At 46.9% G+C, this 20,582-nt stretch overlaps 1 protein-coding gene across 4 annotated transcripts in view; it reads left to right on the top strand.

The window, feature by feature from the left end:
• The window catches only part of CPNE9 (copine family member 9), a 28,134-nt gene extending 8,998 nt beyond the window's left edge, over positions 1 to 19,136 (top strand). Inside the window, exons 8-22 of one of the 4 annotated variants that reach the window (XM_031663167.1) lie at positions 1,353 to 1,416; positions 1,537 to 1,631; positions 1,897 to 1,911; positions 2,110 to 2,214; positions 3,705 to 3,746; positions 4,080 to 4,155; positions 4,264 to 4,317; positions 4,773 to 4,834; positions 5,868 to 5,914; positions 6,843 to 7,024; positions 7,289 to 7,416; positions 15,551 to 15,653; positions 16,265 to 16,322; positions 16,712 to 16,785; positions 18,735 to 19,136. In XM_031663167.1, coding sequence (XP_031519027.1) covers positions 1,353 to 1,416; positions 1,537 to 1,631; positions 1,897 to 1,911; positions 2,110 to 2,214; positions 3,705 to 3,746; positions 4,080 to 4,155; positions 4,264 to 4,317; positions 4,773 to 4,834; positions 5,868 to 5,914; positions 6,843 to 7,024; positions 7,289 to 7,416; positions 15,551 to 15,653; positions 16,265 to 16,322; positions 16,712 to 16,785; positions 18,735 to 18,920 — 1,291 coding nt within the window. In that variant the 3' untranslated portion in view covers positions 18,921 to 19,136. Of the gene's footprint in view, positions 1 to 1,352; positions 1,417 to 1,536; positions 1,632 to 1,896; positions 1,912 to 2,057; positions 2,215 to 3,704; positions 3,747 to 4,079; positions 4,156 to 4,263; positions 4,318 to 4,772; positions 4,835 to 5,867; positions 5,915 to 6,842; positions 7,025 to 7,288; positions 7,417 to 15,550; positions 15,654 to 16,264; positions 16,323 to 16,711; positions 16,786 to 16,947; positions 17,680 to 18,734 lie in introns of those variants that run through there. The other 3 variants (XM_031663169.1, XM_031663168.1, XM_031663166.1) reach the window with 3 other exon arrangements.
• Positions 19,137 to 20,582: the final 1,446 nt, after the last annotated feature.

Here is a 20,582-nt window from a genome sequence, read left to right as displayed (position 1 = left end):
GGTCCTGGATGTGCAGATGAATTATTATTATTATTATCATTATTATTATTTTGAGACGGAGTCTCACTCTGTCAACCAGGCTGGAGTGCAAGGGCTTCATCTCAGCTCACTGCAAACTCTGCTTCCCGGGTTCAAGCAATTCTCCTGCCTCAGCCTCCCCAGTAGCTGGTATTACAGGCGCCCGCCACCACACCCAGCTAATTTTTTTTCTTTTTTTTTTTGTATTTTTAGTAGAGAGAGGGTTTCACCATGTTGGACAGGCTGGTCTCAAGCTCCTGACCTCAGGTGATCCGCCCGCCTCGGCCTCCCAAAGTGTTGGGATTACAGGCGTGAGCCACCACGCCCAGCCGTAGGCGAATAGTCCCTATTCTCATCACGTTCCCTCTTTGTAAAGCACAAAGAGTCAAAGATCAAAGGAGCCAAAGAAATAGTTCAACTCTCATTCCAAGGATAGGGAAAATCACATAGTAAGTTAGAGCCAGGACTGGAATCCAGGACCCTCCTGATCTAGTTTTTTCTCTGCTACATTTTGGATCCCTTTGGGAATCAGGGTTCACAGGCCCAAGGTCTCTTGGGGGTCCTTGTATGCACCGTTCAAACACATGGAAGTGTTCCTTCTAGGGTCAGGAAAGGATAAGGTTTCCCTTGTCTTTTAAATCTCCCTCTCCGTGGTCTTCAGAAAGTACATCAGCTTTGACCTAACAAACCAGCCCTTTGTCCCTGGGTCTGGACAGAAATTCTTCTCCCTCATTCAGTATCGCTACAACCCACTCTATTTACCTAGTGGCTTTGACATTCCACCTCCCCCTGCCCCCAAAGCTCCCTGCGGGCAGTCTAGCAGAGCTGGAGAGTGCCAATTGCCCAATTCATGTCTATCACAGCACCCGGCATATAGTAGGAACCAGGATTGGCTTTGAAGAATACAACTAGCTCATATCTATAAAGCTTATGAGTTGATTTTCCTTCCATGCACTGATTCAGATCTCTTCACAGCCCTGACAAGTCATCATGATTCCCATTTCACAGAGAAAAAAACTAAAGCTGAGGAAGGGGAAATAACTTGCCCAGGGTCACACAGCTTAACAATCATAAAATCCACTGACTCTAAATCCCTTGTCTTTCTCATGCTACTTTTGTGAGATGTTCACCCAAGCTGTTCTAACCCCTTTTTACCAGACTGCAGACCCCACCCAGTCAAAGTGAGGCCCTTCCTCACCAGAAGGCACTCAAGACAAAAGGGACTGTCAGTAAATGGCAAACTGAATCCCCTGGTCCACCTAACCCCAGACTGGCCACTCAATCCTTGTTGCCTACCCTCCCTCCTCTCACTAAGAGGCTTTTTCTGCTTCCAGGGGTGTACCAGGCAAGAAGTGTGGGACCATATTGCTGACTGCAGAAGAGCTTAGCAATTGTCGGGTCAGTAAGGGCCACATGCTAGACCCAGGAGCTCCCTTCTCTCCCCATAAACCCTTTAATGGACTCTCTGAAGGCTATGGGCAATTTGGGTGTCACAAGCCCAACTTCATCCATCCCTAGGACATTGCCACCATGCAGCTGTGTGCAAACAAGCTGGACAAGAAGGACTTCTTTGGGAAATCCAGAACCCCTAACTTCTTGTGTTCTGGGAGGGAGCAATGCAGTTGGCAGGCAGTGCACCATCAGGGCTCTTAGGCTGGGGTGGGGCATGTGCTTAACAAGTGGGGTAGGCCGGGCACGGTGGCTCAAGCCTGTAATCCCAAGCACTTTGGGAGGCTGAGACAGGCAGATCCACGAAAGATCAGGAGATTGAGACTATCCTAGCTATCTGGTGAAACGTCTCTACTAAAAAATACAAAAAAAACCCCAGCCGAGGCTGAGGGTGGTGAGCCTGTAGTCCCAGCTACTCTGGAGGCTGAGGCAGGAGAATGGCACGTAAACCCAGGGAGGCCCGGGCTTGCAGTGAGGCTGAGATCCGGCCACTGCACTCCAGCCTGGGTGACAGAGCAAGACTCTGCGTCTCAAAAAAACAAGTGGGGTAATCAGAGGGCTCTAGAATCCCGGTTCTGTCTGGATTCCAGTCTACCCCCAGGCACGAGATAAATTATACCAATCCTTCCCACTCCCCTCCAGGTTCACCATCTGCCACAAGACAGAGGTTGTGAAAAACACACTGAATCCTGTGTGGCAGCCCTTCAGCATCCCTGTGCGGGCTCTGTGCAATGGAGACTATGACAGGTTGGCTCTGGCATAAGCTGGGGAGTAAGGAGCCAAGGACATGCCAGTGGGGTTCCTGGGCCCAAGAATGATAGTAGAAGTATCATAATAGCATTGGAGGGTCCTGCTCAGTGAGATAGAGTTTGCGGCATGAGGTTGGGTGATGAGGTTGGATGGAGAGGCAGATGGATAGCCACACAGATGGATAGGTGGACTATCCAGTGATGGATCGACTGATGGATGGAATGGTAGGTGGATGGGTAGATGAAAGGGCAGATTAACAAATGAATAAGCAGGTACATGGATGGATCGTTGGATGGGTAAACTAGCGAATGGTTGGATATGTATGTGGATGGATATATGAGTGAATTGGTGGGTGGGTAGAGGGGCAGATAAATGAATGGATAGCAGATGAATGGATAATTGGACTGATGATGGGTGGATTTGTGGATATACAGATGATGGGTGATTAACGGATGGATGAGCTGATGGATGGGTGGGTGATAAATTGGTAACTGAGAGTTTGATGGATGACTGGGGAGGCAGGAGGATGAACAGAAAAGCAGGTGGAATACAAAAAGATAGGTTGAGTGACAAGTAGATTGATGGTTGGATAGATGAATAGATGGCAAATGGATTAATGGATGGATTTGTAGGTGAATTAGTTGATGGGTGGGTATAAATTAGATGGATAGGCCAACCAAATGAATGAGTAAATGGGTAGTATAAAGATAGATGGTAGGTGAAAGGGTGAAAGAATGGATGGGCACATACATGCGTAAATGAATCGTTATGCTGATGAATGGATAACTAGATGGGTAGATGTTATATAGTTGGGTAGATGGACGGATGGATGCTTGCATGCCTCAGTGAGTCAGTGAATGGCTAGACGTATAGTTAGGTGGCCAAAGAGATGAACTGATAGGTAATTGGACTGGCAAATGTATAGGTAAATAGGTAGCTAGATGGATAGACGGATGGTTGGATGGGCTGATATACTGATAGGTAGACATATGGAATGATTTAGGCATGACAGTTAAGAACAAAGTCTTTGGAATCAGGATGCCTGGGTTTAAATCTCAGTTCAGTCATTTACTAGCTATGGGATCTTAGCCAAATTACTTTTTTTTTTGTATCTCAATTTCCTTATCCCAAGATAAGAATAATAGTACCTACTTTATATAGGGTGATTGTTAAGTTAAATAAGACAATCCGTGAATGTGCTGAGAACAATGCCTGGAATACAATAAGGCTCAAAGTAGTAAAAAAACCAACCAAACAAAAAAAGTGCTAGTGGTACTAACTACAGTAGTATTAACAGGGGTAGGTGGTTGGGTACAGGCACGGACTGATGAATGAATAGACAGGATGGGAGGTAGGTTGAAAGATGAACAACTTAATGGGAAGACAGATGGGTGCATGGGGAGATGATATGTGTGTGGTTAAGTGTATGAGGGTGTCTCTGGGATTTATCATACACACCCAGCATATGTTTGTCTCCTACATTTCAGAACTGTGAAGATTGACGTGTATGACTGGGATCGGGACGGAAGGTAGAACTGCCTCACATGGTCCCTTCTCCTGTACTTGACCCAAGCAGTTCTCAATAATATGTTGTACATTCACTGAGAACCCCAAAGTAGCTTTAGGAGCCAGGAAAGGTGATGATAAACACCAGTGTCTTGGGTACAACTGATCTCCCCAATTGTCTCTCTGGACACTGTCTCTTCCCGTTTTTCCCCTATGTTTGGCCTCCCTTATGGCCCCAGCACTAGGCTGCCCTGCAGCCTAAGTAGGGGCTTAGGATAGAAGGAATAAAAGATTCCATTCAGGTCTGGTTCCAAACCAGCAGCAGCTGCTGCTTAGCCACACCCACCTCATTGCAGCCACGATTTCATTGGTGAGTTCACCACCAGCTACCGGGAGCTGAGCAAGGCCCAGAACCAGTTCACAGTATATGAGGTGAGCATTCCAGCCCTCTCCAGATCACCCAGGCCCTCCATCCCAGTGTGCTGCGTCTGCACCTCCCTTCCTTTGTTTCTCATCATCACTGTTACCTCCTCCACTTAGGTACTTAACCCTCGGAAGAAATGTAAGAAGAAAAAATATGTCAACTCAGGAACTGTGAGTGCTCCCTAGAGCTGTGGCCCTCCCTGGATCCTTCCGTGTCTGTCCCCATTGACACAGCATGAGAAATATTGAGGGCAAGGCAAGACAGTGGGCAAGATTACCTGGAATAGTAATACTGGGCACAAGGAGCACCATTTAAGTTTTTGTTTTTTCTCACTCAGGAAATTTTTCTGATTTTACTCTTTTGCAGAATAAAAGAAAAAAAAACTAAGTTGTATTTCCCAATTTAATATACTTTTGGAAATCCAACTATGTTTCTGACAGCTTCCCCTTTTTCCCTGTCAGAAGTTGAACAGGGTGGGGCTGACTGGGGAAGCAGGTGGAATCATGTGCCTCTCATCACGTGCCTCTCATCACGTGCCTCTTTCCAAGCCCCTATATGCCTCACTCCCTTCTGCCAACCCAACTGCCTTTTCCAAAGTGCCAGGGCTGCCTATTCTGTCCCACAGGTGACGCTGCTCTCCTTCTCTGTGGACTCTGAATTCACTTTTGTTGATTACATCAAGGGAGGGTGAGTCACAGGCCAAGCTCTGGGCTGAAAGCCCGGCAATAAATTACTCCCAGTTCTGAGCCCCAGGTTTCTTATTTATGAATGGTCAGGGTCCAGTGAGACCATGTAGATAAACTTTAAAACACTTGGCCAACTACAAAGTGCTCTGTAAAATGCAGGATACTGCTCCTCTTAGTTCCCTTCAGGGGGCTGCTTTCATTCTCGGCTTTCGGCTCCTCCCGGGAAGACGGCTCCCAGACCAGTGGTCTTCATTGGTGGCCCCAGTAACCTAATTGGGGCACGAATAAAGTTATAGTCAGGCAAGACAGAGAGGTAGAGACAGAGGGAAAAGCCAAGCAGACTATAGGGGACATTCTGTTTGGTTTGGTGGAGGCAGGAAGACCTGGGAAAGGTACTTTGCTTCTCTACACTTCACTTTTCTCCTGTGTAAAATGAGGATTTTTTTTTTTTTTTTTTTTTTTGAGACGATGTTTCACTCTTGTTGCCCAGGCTGAAGTGCAATGGTGCGATCTTGGTTCACTGCAACCTCCGCCTTCAGGTTCAAGCAATTCTCCTGCCTCAGCCTCCCAAGTAGTGGGGATTACAGGCATGCGCCACCACGCCTGGCTAATTTTTTTTAATTTTTAGTAGAGATGGGGGTTTCTCCATGTTGGTCAGGCTGGTCTCGAACTCCAGACCTCAGGTGATCCGCCTGCCTCGGCCTCCCAAAAGGCTGGGATTACAGGCGTGAGCCATGGCGCCAGCCAAATGGGGATATTAATTACTACTTCAGGGCTATAGTAAGGGTTAAATTAAATGACCTATAATACACCTGACACACAGCAGGCATTTAATTCTGCTACCTAAAGTGTGGTCCATGAGCTAGCAGCATCAGCATTACTTGGGAGTTTGTTAGGCTCCACCCAGACCATCTGGATCAGAATCTGCATTTTAACATGAGCCCCAGGTGATCCATATGCACATTACTGTTTGAGAAATAGTGAAGTAATAATTATTAGTTCCTCACTTCTCAATTCATCTGCTTCCCCAACAGGACACAGCTGAACTTCACAGTAGCTATTGACTTCACGGCTTCCAATGGTGAGACATGGATAAGTGAAAAAGGGGGAGGTGGGAAGGGACTTCTAAGGGAGTCATTAGGAGTTGGTCTGGATTCCTACCTAGGGATAAGAGTTTACCTACCCAAGAAGCACAAACTTAGGCAAAACCCAGCCAGGAAAATAGAGTACAGAAAAATAGATGGGTAGATGGATCACAGAGGGTTGAAAGGATATATAGTGCAACAGGTGGATGAGTAGGCTGATGGATGAGAGAGAAAGGGGGTATAAGGAGAGATGGATAGGTGAATAGGTAGTGAGTCTTGAATGAATGCATAGATTCATGAACAAATGGGTACATGGGTTGGTGAGTGAGTATAATAGGTTAGCCAAGTAAGATGCATGGATGGGTATGTGGGTGGACAAATGGACCAAAGTTTAAGTTGGGGAAATAACAAGTAATTAGATAGAGGAAATGCATGAGTGGATAAATCCATATGAGAACAGACAAGAGAATGAATGGAATGGAGAGGGCTGGCTAGCTGGATGGATAAAATAATACTGCTCTACAGATGGATGGAAAATGAAGAAAAATGGCAAGTAGACAAGTGGGTAGATGGGTGGATGGATGGATGGACTGACGGATGGATGAGTGGGTAAGCAAGTAGCTGCATAAGATAATGGAGAGATTGGTGGATAAAGATGTATAAGTAGACTGAAAGATAGATGTATGACCAGGTAGATGGGTAGATGGATGTGTGGGTAGGTAGGTAAATGGATGAATAGATATAGGGATGGGTAGGTGGACAGATGAATAAATGAACAAATGGATGATTGGGTAAAATAAGGAGGGAGGACATGGGCAGAGGGCAGATAAATGGATATAGGTGGATGAATGCACACAAAGATAAGCAGGTGAGCAGATGGATGATCCAGATGATCATGAGGCTGGGGTTCCTGTGTCCCTACAGGGAATCCTCTGCAGCCTACCTCCCTGCACTACATGAGTCCCTACCAGCTCAGCGCCTATGCCATGGCCCTCAAGGCAGTGGGAGAGATCATCCAGGACTATGACAGTGACAAGCTCTTCCCAGCTTATGGCTTTGGGGCCAAGCTGCCCCCAGAGGGACGGATCTCCCACCAGTTCCCCCTGGTATGGTATTGGCCAGAGCTTAACCTCCATGCCCTGGCATCTGGTTCACCCAAGTTGATGATTTTGTTCTGTTTACATTTCTTCAAACAGCATGTAGAGGAACAGGAAGCTATGAGAGGATAGCAGAGCAGGGAGGGGAGCAGGGCTGGGTTTGGAGGGGAGCATGAAAGGGACTGATGGAAAATGGAAGGAGTGAGCTGGAATCAGAGCACTCCTGGATGTACCCTGCATGGGCTCAGCCTGGCAGGGCATATTCTTTGACAGAACAACAATGATGAGGACCCCAACTGTGCGGGCATCGAGGGTGTGCTGGAGAGCTATTTCCAGAGCCTGCGCACAGTGCAGCTCTATGGGCCCACCTACTTTGCTCCTGTCATCAACCAAGTGGCCAGGTAAGGGAACTGGGTGGAGGTTGGGGGAAATGAGGGGACCCACATAAGGGACTGACTCCCCAAGGACAGTCACGAGCACTCTAAGTAATGTGGGATGATTTAAAGTATACAGGAGAGGCCAGGCACGGTGGCTAATCCCAACACTTTGGGAGACTGAGGCAGGAGAGTCACTTGAGCCTAGGAGTTCAAGACCAACTTGGGCAATATAGTGAGACCCCATCTCTTTTTTTTTTCTTTTTTTTGAGACAGAGTCTTGCTCTGTCACCATGCTGGAGTGCAGTGGCACGATCTTAGCTCACTGCAACCTCCACCTCCCAGATTCAAGCAATTCTCCTGCCTCAGCCTCCCAAATAGCAGGTATTATAGGTGCACGCCACCACGCTCGGCTCATTTTTGTGTTTTTAGTAGAGACATTTCACCATGTTGGTCAGGCTGGTCTTGAACTCCCAACCTCAGGTGACCTGCCTGCTCAGCCTCCCAAAGTGCCGGGATTATAAGCATAAGCCACCATGCCTGGCCCTTTTTTTTTAAATTAAATATTTAAATTTTAAAAATTAAAGTATACAGGAGGATGTGTATAGGTTATATGCAAATACTACACCATTTGATATAACAGACTTGAGTACTGAGGAGTTTGGTATCCACAGGGGTCTTGGAACCAATCTGCTGTGGATACTGAGGGATGACTGTACCTTATTATGGGGCAGAAAAGGCGTCAGCAAATTACCCTAACCCCACTGCCTGAAAATGACAACCCAGGGCTTGAGTTTGGGTAAGAGAGAGAAGAGCCTACAGCACTGTGGTGAAGGCATAAGTTTTAGCATCAGACCTGAGTGTGATCCTAGCTCCACCATTCACTAACCATGTGACCTTAAGCAACTTAGCCTCTTTAAGCATCCGTTTCATCCCTGTAAAGTGGTATGATAATGGATGACAACAGCAGCTTCCTTATAGAGTTATTGCAAGGTTAAAATTAGATAACAGTATAACAAGTATTAGCACAGTGTCTGGCCCATGGTACATGCTCAATAAATGATAAGTTAAAAACTAGAAGCATGACTGTCCAAGTTTTCAGAATAAAAATATACAAAGCAGGCTAGGCGTGGTGGCTCACGCCTGTAATCCCAGCACTTTGGGAGGCCGAGGCGGGTGAATCACAAGGTCAGGAGTTTAAGACCAGCCTGGCCAAGATGGTGAAACACTGTCTCTACTAAAAATACAAAAATGAGCCAGGCGTGGTGGCGGGTGCCTGTAATCCCAGCTACTCAGGAGGCTGAGGCAGAGAATTGCTTGAACTCGGGAGGCAGACAGTGCAGTGACCCCAGGTCACGCCACTGCACTCCAGCCTGGGCGACAGAGCGAGACTCTGTCTCAAAAAAAATATATATATATATACACACACACACACACACACACATACACACACACACACACATAGAGCAAAGCAAAGAAAACCCAGATCATATATCAAATGACTTTAAAAACCAGAGGGTATTAAAATAAATTTAAAACAAATTTATGAAATGACAGAACTAAAACCAAACATATGTCAATAAACATAAATAAGCTCTGTTTGACCTTAAAAAAGAAAAAGATTATTTGATTGAATAAAAAATAAGCAAACCCCACTTTATAGTAAACAGAAGAAAACCAGCTAATACAAAGCCCCTCAGAAAGCTTAGAAGTAAAAAGATGAAACAAAAAGGGAATAAAAGTGAAAGGATTTCAGTGAGATTTATATGTCACATACTTTTTCCCCTAGCAAAGATTTATTTGTTTATTTTTTTAACTTTCCTTTTAAGTTCAGGGGTACACATGCAGGTTTGTTACATAACAAACTTGACACATGGGGGTTTGTTGTACAGATTATTTTATCACTCAGGTATTAATTCTAGTAGATTTGTTTATTTTCTAATTTGCAGTAATGATAATAGATTATTTAATAATAACCGTACAGCGGCCAGGCGCGGTGGCTCAAGCCTGTAATCCCAGCACTTTGGGAGGCCGAGATGGGCGGATCACAAGGTCAGGAGATCGAGACCATCCTGGCTAACCCCGTGAAACCCCGTCTCTACTAAAAAATACAAAAAACTAGCCAGGCGAGGTGGCGGGCGCCTGCAGTCCCAGCTACTCGGGAGGCTGAGGCAGGAGAATGGCGTAAACCCGGGAGGCGGAGCTTGCAGTGAGCTGAGATCCGGCCACTGCACTCCAGCCTGGGCGACAGAGCGAGACTCTGTCTCAAAAAAAAAAAAAAAAAAAAAGTTTTGGCCGGGCGCGGTGGCTCAAGCCTGTAATCCCAGCACTTTGGGAGGCCGAGGCGGGTGGATCACGAGGTCAGGAGATCGAGACCATCCTGGCTAACATGGTGAAACCCCGTCTCTACTAAAAATACAAAAAACTAGCCGGGCGAGGTGGCGGGCGCCTGTAGTCCCAGCTACTCGGAGGCTGAGGCAGGAGAATGGCGTGAACCCGGGAGGCGGAGCTTGCAGTGAGCCGAGATCGCGCCACTGCACTCCAGCTTGGGCGACACAGCGAGACTCCGTCTCAAAAAAAAAAAAAATAATAATAATAATAATAATAACCGTACAAAATTTCAATAGAGAAATGAAGTAAGAAATCACCCTGAATACTGCTCATGGAATGTGGATGTACATACAGTTACTTTCCTTATGCATCTATAATTATAGTCAAATTATTATACATATAACATTTCACTACTGATTTTTTTTCCCACTAATACTGGAACCTGATCATATTTTTGTTGTTATTAAGCAGACTTCTTAAATATTATCTTATGCAACTACACTAATTCAAAATTTATTCATTCACTTAGTAAACATTCAGTAAAAGGGCAGTGTATCATGAGTGTGGGGTCTGGAGCCAGACTAGCCAAGTTAACACACTGGTTCTATCACTCACTAGGTGTGGCTTTGGTCAAGACTCTTAACCTCTCTGTGCCTTATTCCTCATTTTGTAAAATGAGGAAAGTAACAATGTCTACTTCATAGGGTTGTTGTGAGAACTAATTAATATATGTCAAACACCTAGAACAGTGCCTGCCACATCATAAATACTATAGGTGTTCGCTATTACTGTTACTATTATTATCATTATTACTATTCAAAGGGCATCTGCTGTGTGCTCAGTTCTCTGCTGGGGCACTGAAGATTCACAGATGAAGCAGATCTAGTCCCTGCCCTTGGGAGCTCCCGCCTTGGTGCAGGAGACAGAAATATAAATAAATCATTACCTTCTGTAGACCAGAGCTTCCCAGACTTTTCTAGCAAGTCACCTGTCGGCAAAGGCAAGCGACAGCGTCCCTCTGGGGGAATCTGGGGGCATAGCTGAAAGCAGTCAGGCTGAAAATGTCTTTGAAGTTTCCGTATTCCATCTTAAAAATTCATGCAAATTTTATATTCTTCTCACATTGCATCCATGTTTAATTTAGGGAAAAAAGGTGTTTAAAGTGTACTTATAGTCATCTAGCTTTATCCAGCAGATCATGCAGTGAGAACCCACTTAGAGGAGCAGACAGCCCATCTTGGTGAGTGGAGTAGTATCCTAGAGGGAGGGGGTAGGGCATAGGCTCCAGTACCATAAAGGGGACTGCTCAGCTAGGTCTAGAGGACAAGGTAGACTTTATCAGAGAAACAGAAGTAGAGCAGGCCTGGTAGAAGGAATGGCATGTGAAAAACAGAAGAATGAAGGGGCAAGTTCATGAAACAGTAAAGAGTTTAATATGACTAGAGTGTACACTGTGTACAGAGGACTACACAGAGAATGGCCTTGGGATAAAGAGTAAGAGAATCAAGAGCTCCAGTTTTAGGCTCAGCTGATCAGGCATGGGCTTGGACTCCAGCTTCATAACCCCTTGGGGATGCTACTTAATGTCTCTAAGCTTCAGCTTCCTCATTTTAAACATAGGAACCTTTTTTTTCTTTTTTTTTTTTTTTTTTTTTTTTGGAGATGGTGTCTTGCTCTGTCACCAAGACTGGAGTGCAGTGGCATGATCTCGGCTCACTGCAACCTCCACCCCCGGGTTCAAGCAATTCTCCTGCCCCAGCCTCACCAGCACCTGGGATTACAGGTGCGCACCACCATGCCTGGCTACTTTTTGTATTCTAGCAGAGACGGAGTTTCGCCATGTTGGCCAGGCTGGTCTCGAACTCCTGACCTCAGGTGATCCACCCCCTCGGCCTCCCAAAGTGCTGGGATTACAGGCATGAGCCACTGCACCCGGCCATAAAAATAGGAACTTTTAAAGTGCCTACCTTATAGAATGGGGGTGAGGATTAAATTAGATCATGTATGGCCGGGCATAGTGGCTCACGCCTGTAATCCCAGCACTTTGGGAGGCCGAGGCGGGCAGATCATGAGGTCAGGAGATGGAAACCATCCTGGCTAACACGGTGAAATCCCATCTCTACTAAAAAAAGTACAAAAAGTTAGCCGGGCGTGGTGGCGGGCGCCTGTAGTCCCAGCTACTGGGGAGGCTGAGGCAGGAGAATGGTGTGAACCCGGGAGGCGGAGCTTGCAGTTAGCCAAGATCACACCACTGCATTCCAGCCTGGGAGACAAAGCAAGACTCTGTCTCAAAAAAACAAAACAACAACAACAAAAAAACAAATTAGATGATGTATGTCAAGTATACATCTGTGATTTTGATGATCACAATGGACTCTGCTGTTTCCCACTCTACAGCCAAGTGAGGCACAGACTGGCTTCTGGCCACTCACCCATTTTCTCAGCTAACTTCCAGATAAAAATAGCCTTGAAAATGCAAGGCATCTACAGGGAACCAAAGATGTACCTCCTGTGCCCCCAAACCCTTGCATTATGCCCACTGTCTCCTCTCTTCTATAGTTCCTTATTTATTTATTTTTTTAAGAGCAGGGTCTCACTCTGTTGCTCAGGCTGGAGTGCAGTGGTACCACTGTAGCTTACGGCAGCTTTGAACTCCTGGGCTCAACCGATCCTCCCTCCCACCTGAGCCTTTTAAGTAGCCAAGACCACAGATGCATGTCACCACGCCAGGCTAATTTTGTTATTTTTTGTAGAGACAGGGTCTTGCTACATTGCCCAGCTGGTCTCAAACTCCTGGGCTCAAGAGATCCTCTGATCTCATCCTCCCAAAGCACTGGGATTTTAGATGTGTCACCAGGTCCAGCCTCTCTGCCATAGTTCTACATGTAACTTCTCGTGGTTTGCACTTACCCATTCTCTCTCTCTGGAACACTTTTCCCTTTACCTTCCTACCCCCATCACCACCTGGCTAAACCCAACCCATTTTTCAGGTACTTAGGTTAGATGTTACATCCTCAAAGCCCTAACCTCAGTGCATTTTAGTAGTTTAAGCCTCTCTCTCTCCAAGGACAATATCCTATTCTGCTCCATGCTCAGCACCCAGTTTGGTGCCTGATACATAGTAGGTATGCAGTTGCTATTTGTGAAATGAGTAAGTGACAGGAAAAGGTCCCAAGCCAGGTCTCTGAGGAGGCTGGGACCAGAATTCAGGAAGTGGGTAGGGGATGTAAAGGAGAATCATGGCCGGCTGCGGTGGCTCATGCCTGTAATCCCAGCACTTTGGGAGGCCGAGGTGGGTGGATCACTCGAGATCAGGAGTTCAAGACCAGCATGGACAGCATGGTGAAACCCTGTCTCTACTAACAATATAAAAATTAGCTGGGCATGGTGGTGGGCACCTGTAATCCCAGCTATTCAGGAGACTGAGGCAGGAGAATTGCTTGAACCCAGGAGGCAGAGATTGCAGTGAGCTGAGATTGTGCCATTGTACTCCAGCCTGGGCAACAGAGCAAGACTGTCTCAAAAAAAAAAAAAGAGGATCATGACCCACTCCCACTCTGGGCCCTGGGCAAACTGAGCCAAAATTATTTTATTACTTTATTTTTATTTTTATTTCAGTTGGGGTCTTACACTGTCTCCCAGACTGGAGTGCAGTGGTGCCATCATGGCTCACTGGGCTCATGCAATCCTCCTGACTCAGCCTCCTGAGTAGCTGAGACTATAGGCACGTGCCACCAAGCCCAGTTAATTTTAATTTTTTTCGTAGAGACCAGGCCTCACTATGTTGCCCACGCTGTTCTCAAACTCTTGGTCTCAAGTGATTCTCCTGCCTCAGCCTCCCAAAGTGCTCGGATTACAGGCGTGAGCCTCCCCACCTGTCCCCAAAGCTATTTTATAATTCTACGCCCTCTCTGTGCCTTTCCTCACATTTTGAGATCAGGTTTCAATACAGCACCATCCAATAGCACTTTCTGCAATGATGGAAAAGTTCTGTATCTGTGCAGGCCAATATGGTATTCACCAGCCACATATGGATATGGAGCACGTGAAAGTAGCTAGGGTGGCCAAGGAACTGAATGTTTAATTATATTTAATTAATTTAAATTTCAATAGCCACATGCAGCTAAGGCTACCTTACTGGACAGCACAGCTCCATCCTTTCCAATCTGCACAGGACTGGAGACTGGAAGTCAAGAGACCAAGGTCTCCCACTACCTTTGTGCCCTCTCTAGGTCTTTTTTTTTTTTGAATATGCATAATAAAGGGACTGGACTCAATAACTTCTGACATCCTTTTCAAGTGGAAAAAAAATCTTGGCTTCAAAGACTGGTGAGAGAAGGAAAAGGAGCTCTGGAAGCAGCTATTAGATTGACCAGGGAAGGACTGCACGGGGCCCAACAGCCCAGGCAATGAGATGTGGTCAGCAGAGAGGAGAAGGGAGAGAGAAATGTGGGGGAGAGGGAAGCAAGGAAGCCCTCAGCCTTTGCTCTTGCTCATGTATAAACATCAAAATCTTGCCAGGGGTTGATAAACCCCTGTGTGTCTAAGCTCTGTGCTTCCTCAGCCACATGGCCCACTCTGCTTCCCTCAATTTCTGACCTCCACACAGGGGAGTTGTCATTTAGCCCCACTCTAGTGCCTTTGGCCTTACTGTTCCCCCTTCCTAGAAAGATCCTCCTCCTCTTTCATTTAGCCTCTCTATCCTCAAACATCACTTCCTTAAAGAAACCTTCGCTGACCTTCCTTCACATCAGGATCCCATTTGTCTGTCTGTCTGTCTATCTGTCTGTCTATCTATCTATCTATCTATCTATCTATCTATCTATCTATCTATCTGTCTATCTATCTATCTATCTATGAATGATAGAGTCTCACTCTTGTCACCCAGCCTGGAGTGCAGTGGCGCAATCTCAGCTCACTATAACCTCCGCCTCCTGGGTTCAAGGATTCTCCTGTCTCGGCCTCCCGAGTAGCTGGGATTACAGGCATCCACCACCATGCCTGGCTAGTTTTTGTATTTTTCATAGAGACAAGGTTTCACCATGTTGGCCAGGCTGGTCTCAAATCCCTGGCCTCAAGTGATCCGCCCACCTCGGCCTCCCAAAGTGCTGGGATTACAGGCATGAGCCACTGCACCTGGCCAGGATCCCCTCTGGCACCCTGTCATAGCAGTGTCCCTTCCATCACAGCACTCATCACAGTGGTAATTTTACACATTTTTGTGTGATTCTTGGATTAATGTCTGCCTCACTCAAGAGGGCTGGGATGGATTTATTTTTTCTCCTCATGTATCTCCAGTGTCTACCATAGTAAGTGTTCAATAAATATTACTGAAGGCAGGCTAGGCACGGTCGCTCACGCCTGTAATCCCAGCACTTTGAAAGGCTGAGGCAGGCAGATCACTTGAGGTCAGGAGTTTGGGACCAGCCCACAACATGGTGAAACCCCATCTCTACTAAAAATATAAAAATTAACCAGGTATGGTGGCACACACCTGTAGTCCCAGCTACTCGGGAGGCTGAGGCAGGAGCATCACCTGAGCCTGGGACGTGGAGGTTGCAGTGAGCCGAGATCGTACCACTGCACTCCAGCCTGGGCAACAGGGTGAGACTCTGTCTCAAAAAAAAAAAAAAAAAAAAAAAAAGGTGTGTGTATATATATACATATATGCAGGCAGGGGCAGGCTGCCAGGTCTGGGGAAGGAGCATGGGTTTCAGAAGCCCCAGGTCTTGCCCACTGCCCACACAATGGCTGTGGAAGCACTGGGGGTAAGGTAAGCACTGTGGCCTGTCTGGCTTTCATCTGGATTCTGATTTGGCCTCTCATCCAGGGCTGCAGCCAAGATCTCTGATGGTTCCCAGTACTACGTTCTGCTCATCATCACTGATGGGGTCATCTCTGACATGACACAGACCAAGGAGGCCATCGTCAGCGTGAGTCTGAGGAGGAGGGCTTGGCAGGGAAGAGTAATGTCAATACTGTGAAGGGGCTGAGATTTTATCCTACTTGCAAGCTAACAAGTTAGCCTGCCAGTTTCATGGATGCTGGCAGAAGACACAAGACTCTTGGATTAGAGACAGAGGACTTTGATTTCCAGCAAAAGCAGTAGCTGGAGTATTAGCATTTGCTTGAATTCTCTAAGTCCCAGTTCCCACTGGATGATGTGAAGTGGGACAGATGACACTTGCAGCCACTGTGGGTTGCATTACAGAAGAGGAACCCTGAGCTTAGGGAACTTGAGTCTTTTATAATGGACAGTAAGCATGCTTGCCTTTTGTTCCAAAGATCTCCAGGGAGACCTTGTTTTAAAACTATATTGGACAGTATGCAAATATGCCCTCTGCTCTAGAGGAAAATACTGTATTTTTCAAGGCTGCTTGATATAGAAACATCCTTCAAAAAGTAGTTTGGGGCAGAGAGAATCAATGCCTCTGCTTACAAAATGTGCAGAACTATGACACACATACTCAGAGAACTGTCTGCCAACAGTCACCTCCCTGGTGATGGCTGCTTGCCCCAACCGTTCACCCTCTTTCCCCCACAGGCCTCCTCATTGCCCATGTCTATCATTATCGTTGGTGTAGGACCAGCCATGTTTGAGGGTGAGTAGGAAGGGGTGTCCCTGAGTGGGACTAAGAACTAAGGAGAAAAGTGGGAGGGGGTCGGGTACTTGGGCCTGCCTCACAGAAGAGACAAGGTAAGATACCCCTGTGTGAAGCCTTGGCCAAGTCACAGACCTTCTCTGAACCTGTTTCCTTATCAGAATCACGGCTGATGATACTAATATTTCCCCTGGGGTTCCTGGGAGGACGGGCTGCCTGGGAGGCATAATAATAATAATAATAACTCCATAACAAAGCCTGATATCTGTAGGACTTGATCACAAGCATTAGGCATTCTTCTGATGACTCCAAAGGGGAGCTCAAAGGGAGGGGGCAACATGGGGGTGGGGCTGGAGAGGCCAATCAGCTGAGGGGTGTCTTTTCTGCAGCAATGGAAGAGTTGGACGGTGATGATGTGCGCGTGTCCTCTAGAGGACGCTACGCAGAGCGGGACATCGTTCAGGTAGACCTGACCTGGGAGAGGTTGCGGAGCTGAGAGGCACAGTGAGAAGAAGAGGCTAAGTTGGGAGCCACTCACACTTACTGCCTTCTCAGTCTCCTACTTTTTTCCCTGTCACTCTTTCATCCTTTCTCATTCATTGAATACATCCTTTTTGATAAATAGGAAGGTTGCTGCAGCCTTGGTGCATCCATGGTGTAAGTCGGGAGGTCCCCAAGGCCCCTGCCCTCTAGTGGAGGCAACCAACAATAAATAATCACGCAAATAAATATCTCATTAGATTGTGATAAGTACTCCAGAGGAATAGCAAATGCCACTGTGAGAGCCTGTAACAGGGACCTAACATAGGTACAGTAGTCAGGAAACAGTTCTTTAGCTTGCCGAGACCAAAGGGAGGTGATAAGCATTACAGGGAGAGGAGCAGCATGTGAGAAGGCTCTGAGGCCCAGAAGAACTGGCCCAATCAACAAAAATGCAGAAGCTAGGGTAGCAGGATCATACTGAGTGTGAGGAGGGAGGCAAAATTTGGGGGTTTGTTATAAAAGAATTGGAAAGCTCTTGAAGGATTTTACATAGGGGAGTGAGATGGCATTTTAAAAGGATCTCTCTAGCTGCTGCATGGTGGGTGGACAGTAAGAGGGCAAGAGAAAAGGCAAGTAGACTCATTAGTGAGGAAGCCTTTGAAGTAGTAGAGGGCGGTGATAAAGATCTAGCTGGAAGCAGTGGGGAGGGAGAGAAAGTGGCAGGTTCAAAAGATATTTAAGAAGAAAATGTTACAAGACTTGATGATTAGATGATGATGGGGAGTGAGGGGGGCTGTAATCCCAGCACTTTGGGAGGCTGAGGCAGGTGGACCACCTGAGGTTGGGAGTTCGAAACCAGCCTGACCAACATGGAGAAACCTTGTCTCTACTAAAAATACAAAATTAGCCGGGCGTGGTGGTGCATGTCTGTAATCCCAGCTACTCGGGAGGCTGAGGCAGGAGAATCACTTGAACCTGGGGGGAAGCGGAGGTTGCGGTAAGCCGAGATCGCACCATTGCACTCCAGCCTGGGCAACAAGAGTGAAACTCCGTCTCAAAAGAAAAAAAAATAAATAAAAATAAAACATAATTTTTTGAAAAGAGGTCATGGATGGATATATACATTTGGCAGTCATTAGGAAACAGATTTTCTTTTGTTTTTTTTCTCCCTTATCAGCCCCTCTCCCCCCATACCTTATTTCTTCTTCTCCGCTCCCCAAGACCCTCTCCTAGGCCTCTCTCTCTTCCCAGCCCCTTCTCACAGACTCCTCCTCCTTCTTGCCCCAACTCCATCTCTCTGGCCTCCTCCTGTTCTCAGGATCCCTTCTCCCTGGTCCCTGCCCCTTTTCTCCCCTGATCCCTCCTTTCCAGTCTCCCTCCCTACCTCCTGGCCTGCTCTACTTCCTTCCAGGGAACAATTTTTAAAGTCATGGAAGTGTATGAAATCATCCAGGAAGAGAGCTGAGAGAGAGAAGGGACCAGGTTTAGAGAGCAGGTAGACCCAGAGGAATGGTGGTGGGAGTGGGGAGCTTCAAGAAAGGTAAGCAAGAAGCCAGAAAAGTGTGGTGTCAAGAGTGGGATGTGTCCAGAAGAATTATGGTCAAATGTAATGGAAAGCTAAAGAGAAGTCAAGCAAGATGAGGACTAAAAATTACTGTTCACTGGACTGATTTAGAAACACAGGGCCACTGACGACATCAGCAAGAGCAGTTTCAATGGCCTGTGTGAAGCCAAACTGGAGTGGGTTGAGGGTGGAAAAAAAAGTAGGTGGAGAGAAAGCAAATGTACAAAACTGTTCAAGATGTGGGGAGGGAGATACTATGATAGTTGGAAAGAGATGCTGGAGATCAAAAAACAAGCCTCCCAGCTGTACCCCCATGCCCTCTCTCCTGGTCATGGCTTCTCTCTTCTTGTCTGTGCCTGACCCAGTTCGTCCCATTCCGAGACTATGTTGACCGGTCGGGGAACCAGGTGTTGAGCATGGCCCGACTGGCCAAGGATGTGCTGGCCGAGATCCCGGAGCAGCTGCTGTCCTATATGCGCACCAGAGACATCCAGCCTCGGCCCCCACCCCCTGCCAACCCCAGCCCGACCCCAGCTCCAGAGCAGCCCTGAGGATTCCACATATCCAATGCCTCACAGTCTGCTCGTCTGCTCACCCACTGCTTCTGCTTTAAGCCAGAGGCACCTGGAACCCTGGACCTCACTGGGAGGACCAACTTGGAGGATCGATGCTGGCTGATAAGCCCTCCGCCTCCTTGCCTGCAGAGGGCCTGGCACTATCACCACCTCCCTGCCTTCATGCCAATAATAAAGCTGATCTGCACTCCACCTCTGTCTCATGCATATTGGGGAAGGAAGACTATGGGACCCAAGGACTGGGGCCACATCAAGAAGGGGGAAACCAGGATGGCTTCAGCTAGATTCATCCCCATCCTAACACGTTCATCCAATCACTTCTTCATACATTCTTCAAAGACTTTAATAAGTGAAACTTGGTATGTTTTCCTCAGGAGAGAGGCCCACAGTTGTTTTTTTCTTTTTTCCATAAAATCCGAATCCTGCACATGGCCCAAAGTTTTCACCAGATTCTCAAACGAATTCCTGACCACTAAAGGAGATGACTTAGTATAACTCTGCTTTGATCCATTTATTCTGAGTTATTTTAATAAGGATAATAACAGATAATATTTTCTTTGAACATTCACTACATGTCAAACCGTGTGCTAGGTGATTTACAAGCATCACCTCATTTAATTCTCACAACTACTCTGTGAGAACAGGTACTATATATTATTCCCACTTTACACATAAGGAAACTGAGGCTCTGAGAGGATGAATCATTTGTTTAAGAGAATTCATCAGTTTGACTTCAGATTCCAAGATCTTAATCAGCAAACCTCTTCCTGGCATGTCGATTTTATTGGGATGGTTTTTAGAAAACAGACATTTTAGTGGGTCAAATGCAAAGTTTGCATTAAGATAAGAGAGAAGCTTTCAGATGCTTTGGACTTTGTCCCAGAACCCTAGAAGACCCTTTCACGCTCCTCTTTGATGACAAAACTGGAGTATTGTTTAAGGATGTCTCCCCTGCCATCCAAGTTCTCTGAAACCCTCAAGAGCTAGCAATAGAGTTTTCGAGCTCTGTTTTACAAATAAGGAACTTGAAGAACTGAACTTGCCCACGTTCACATTGCTAGGAGGTGGCCCACTCACATTAAATCAGCTGTTTTGGCACCATCTTCCAACCAGCAACCCGCAGCACATCCGTGCCAACCCACAGAGTTCCCGCCGCTTTACCAGACACAAGCCCTTTCACACCCACCGGCCCCAAACCAGCCCCTTCTCTCAGACCCATACCTTTTCTCTAGCACCTCTCCTTTACTTTTCCCGAGTTTCTTCCCTTTCCTTCTGTCACGCCCGTTATCCCTAATCGGTCCCGCCCTTTCCCCACAGCTCCGCCCTCTGCCTTCCCAAGCCCCGCCTACTCCCTTCAGCCTCGCGTCGTTTTTTCCAACTCTGTTCTTTATTTCTAGTCCAGCTCCACTTTCCAGACTCGTCCAAAGCTCCTCTCTTTCTCTCATGAGTACTCCTCTTCTGTTTAACCCCACTTTTTACCTCGCTATTCTAACAGGGCCCCCACTGTACAGTAGCCCCGCCCCCTCCTCACAAGCCCCGCCCCACAGACCCGTCTAATCTCCAGCCCCGCCCCGGTCCTACCCACAACTCCCGGTCCCTTAGGCTCCAGCTCCCATCCCTCTTGCTCCCGGCCCTGCC

Source organism: Papio anubis, chromosome 2, assembly GCF_008728515.1.
Source record: "Papio anubis isolate 15944 chromosome 2, Panubis1.0, whole genome shotgun sequence".
Classification (NCBI taxonomy): Eukaryota; Metazoa; Chordata; class Mammalia; order Primates; family Cercopithecidae; genus Papio; species Papio anubis.
Note: the sequence above shows the minus strand (reverse complement) of the source record. Positions and strands in the feature narration are given on the sequence as shown.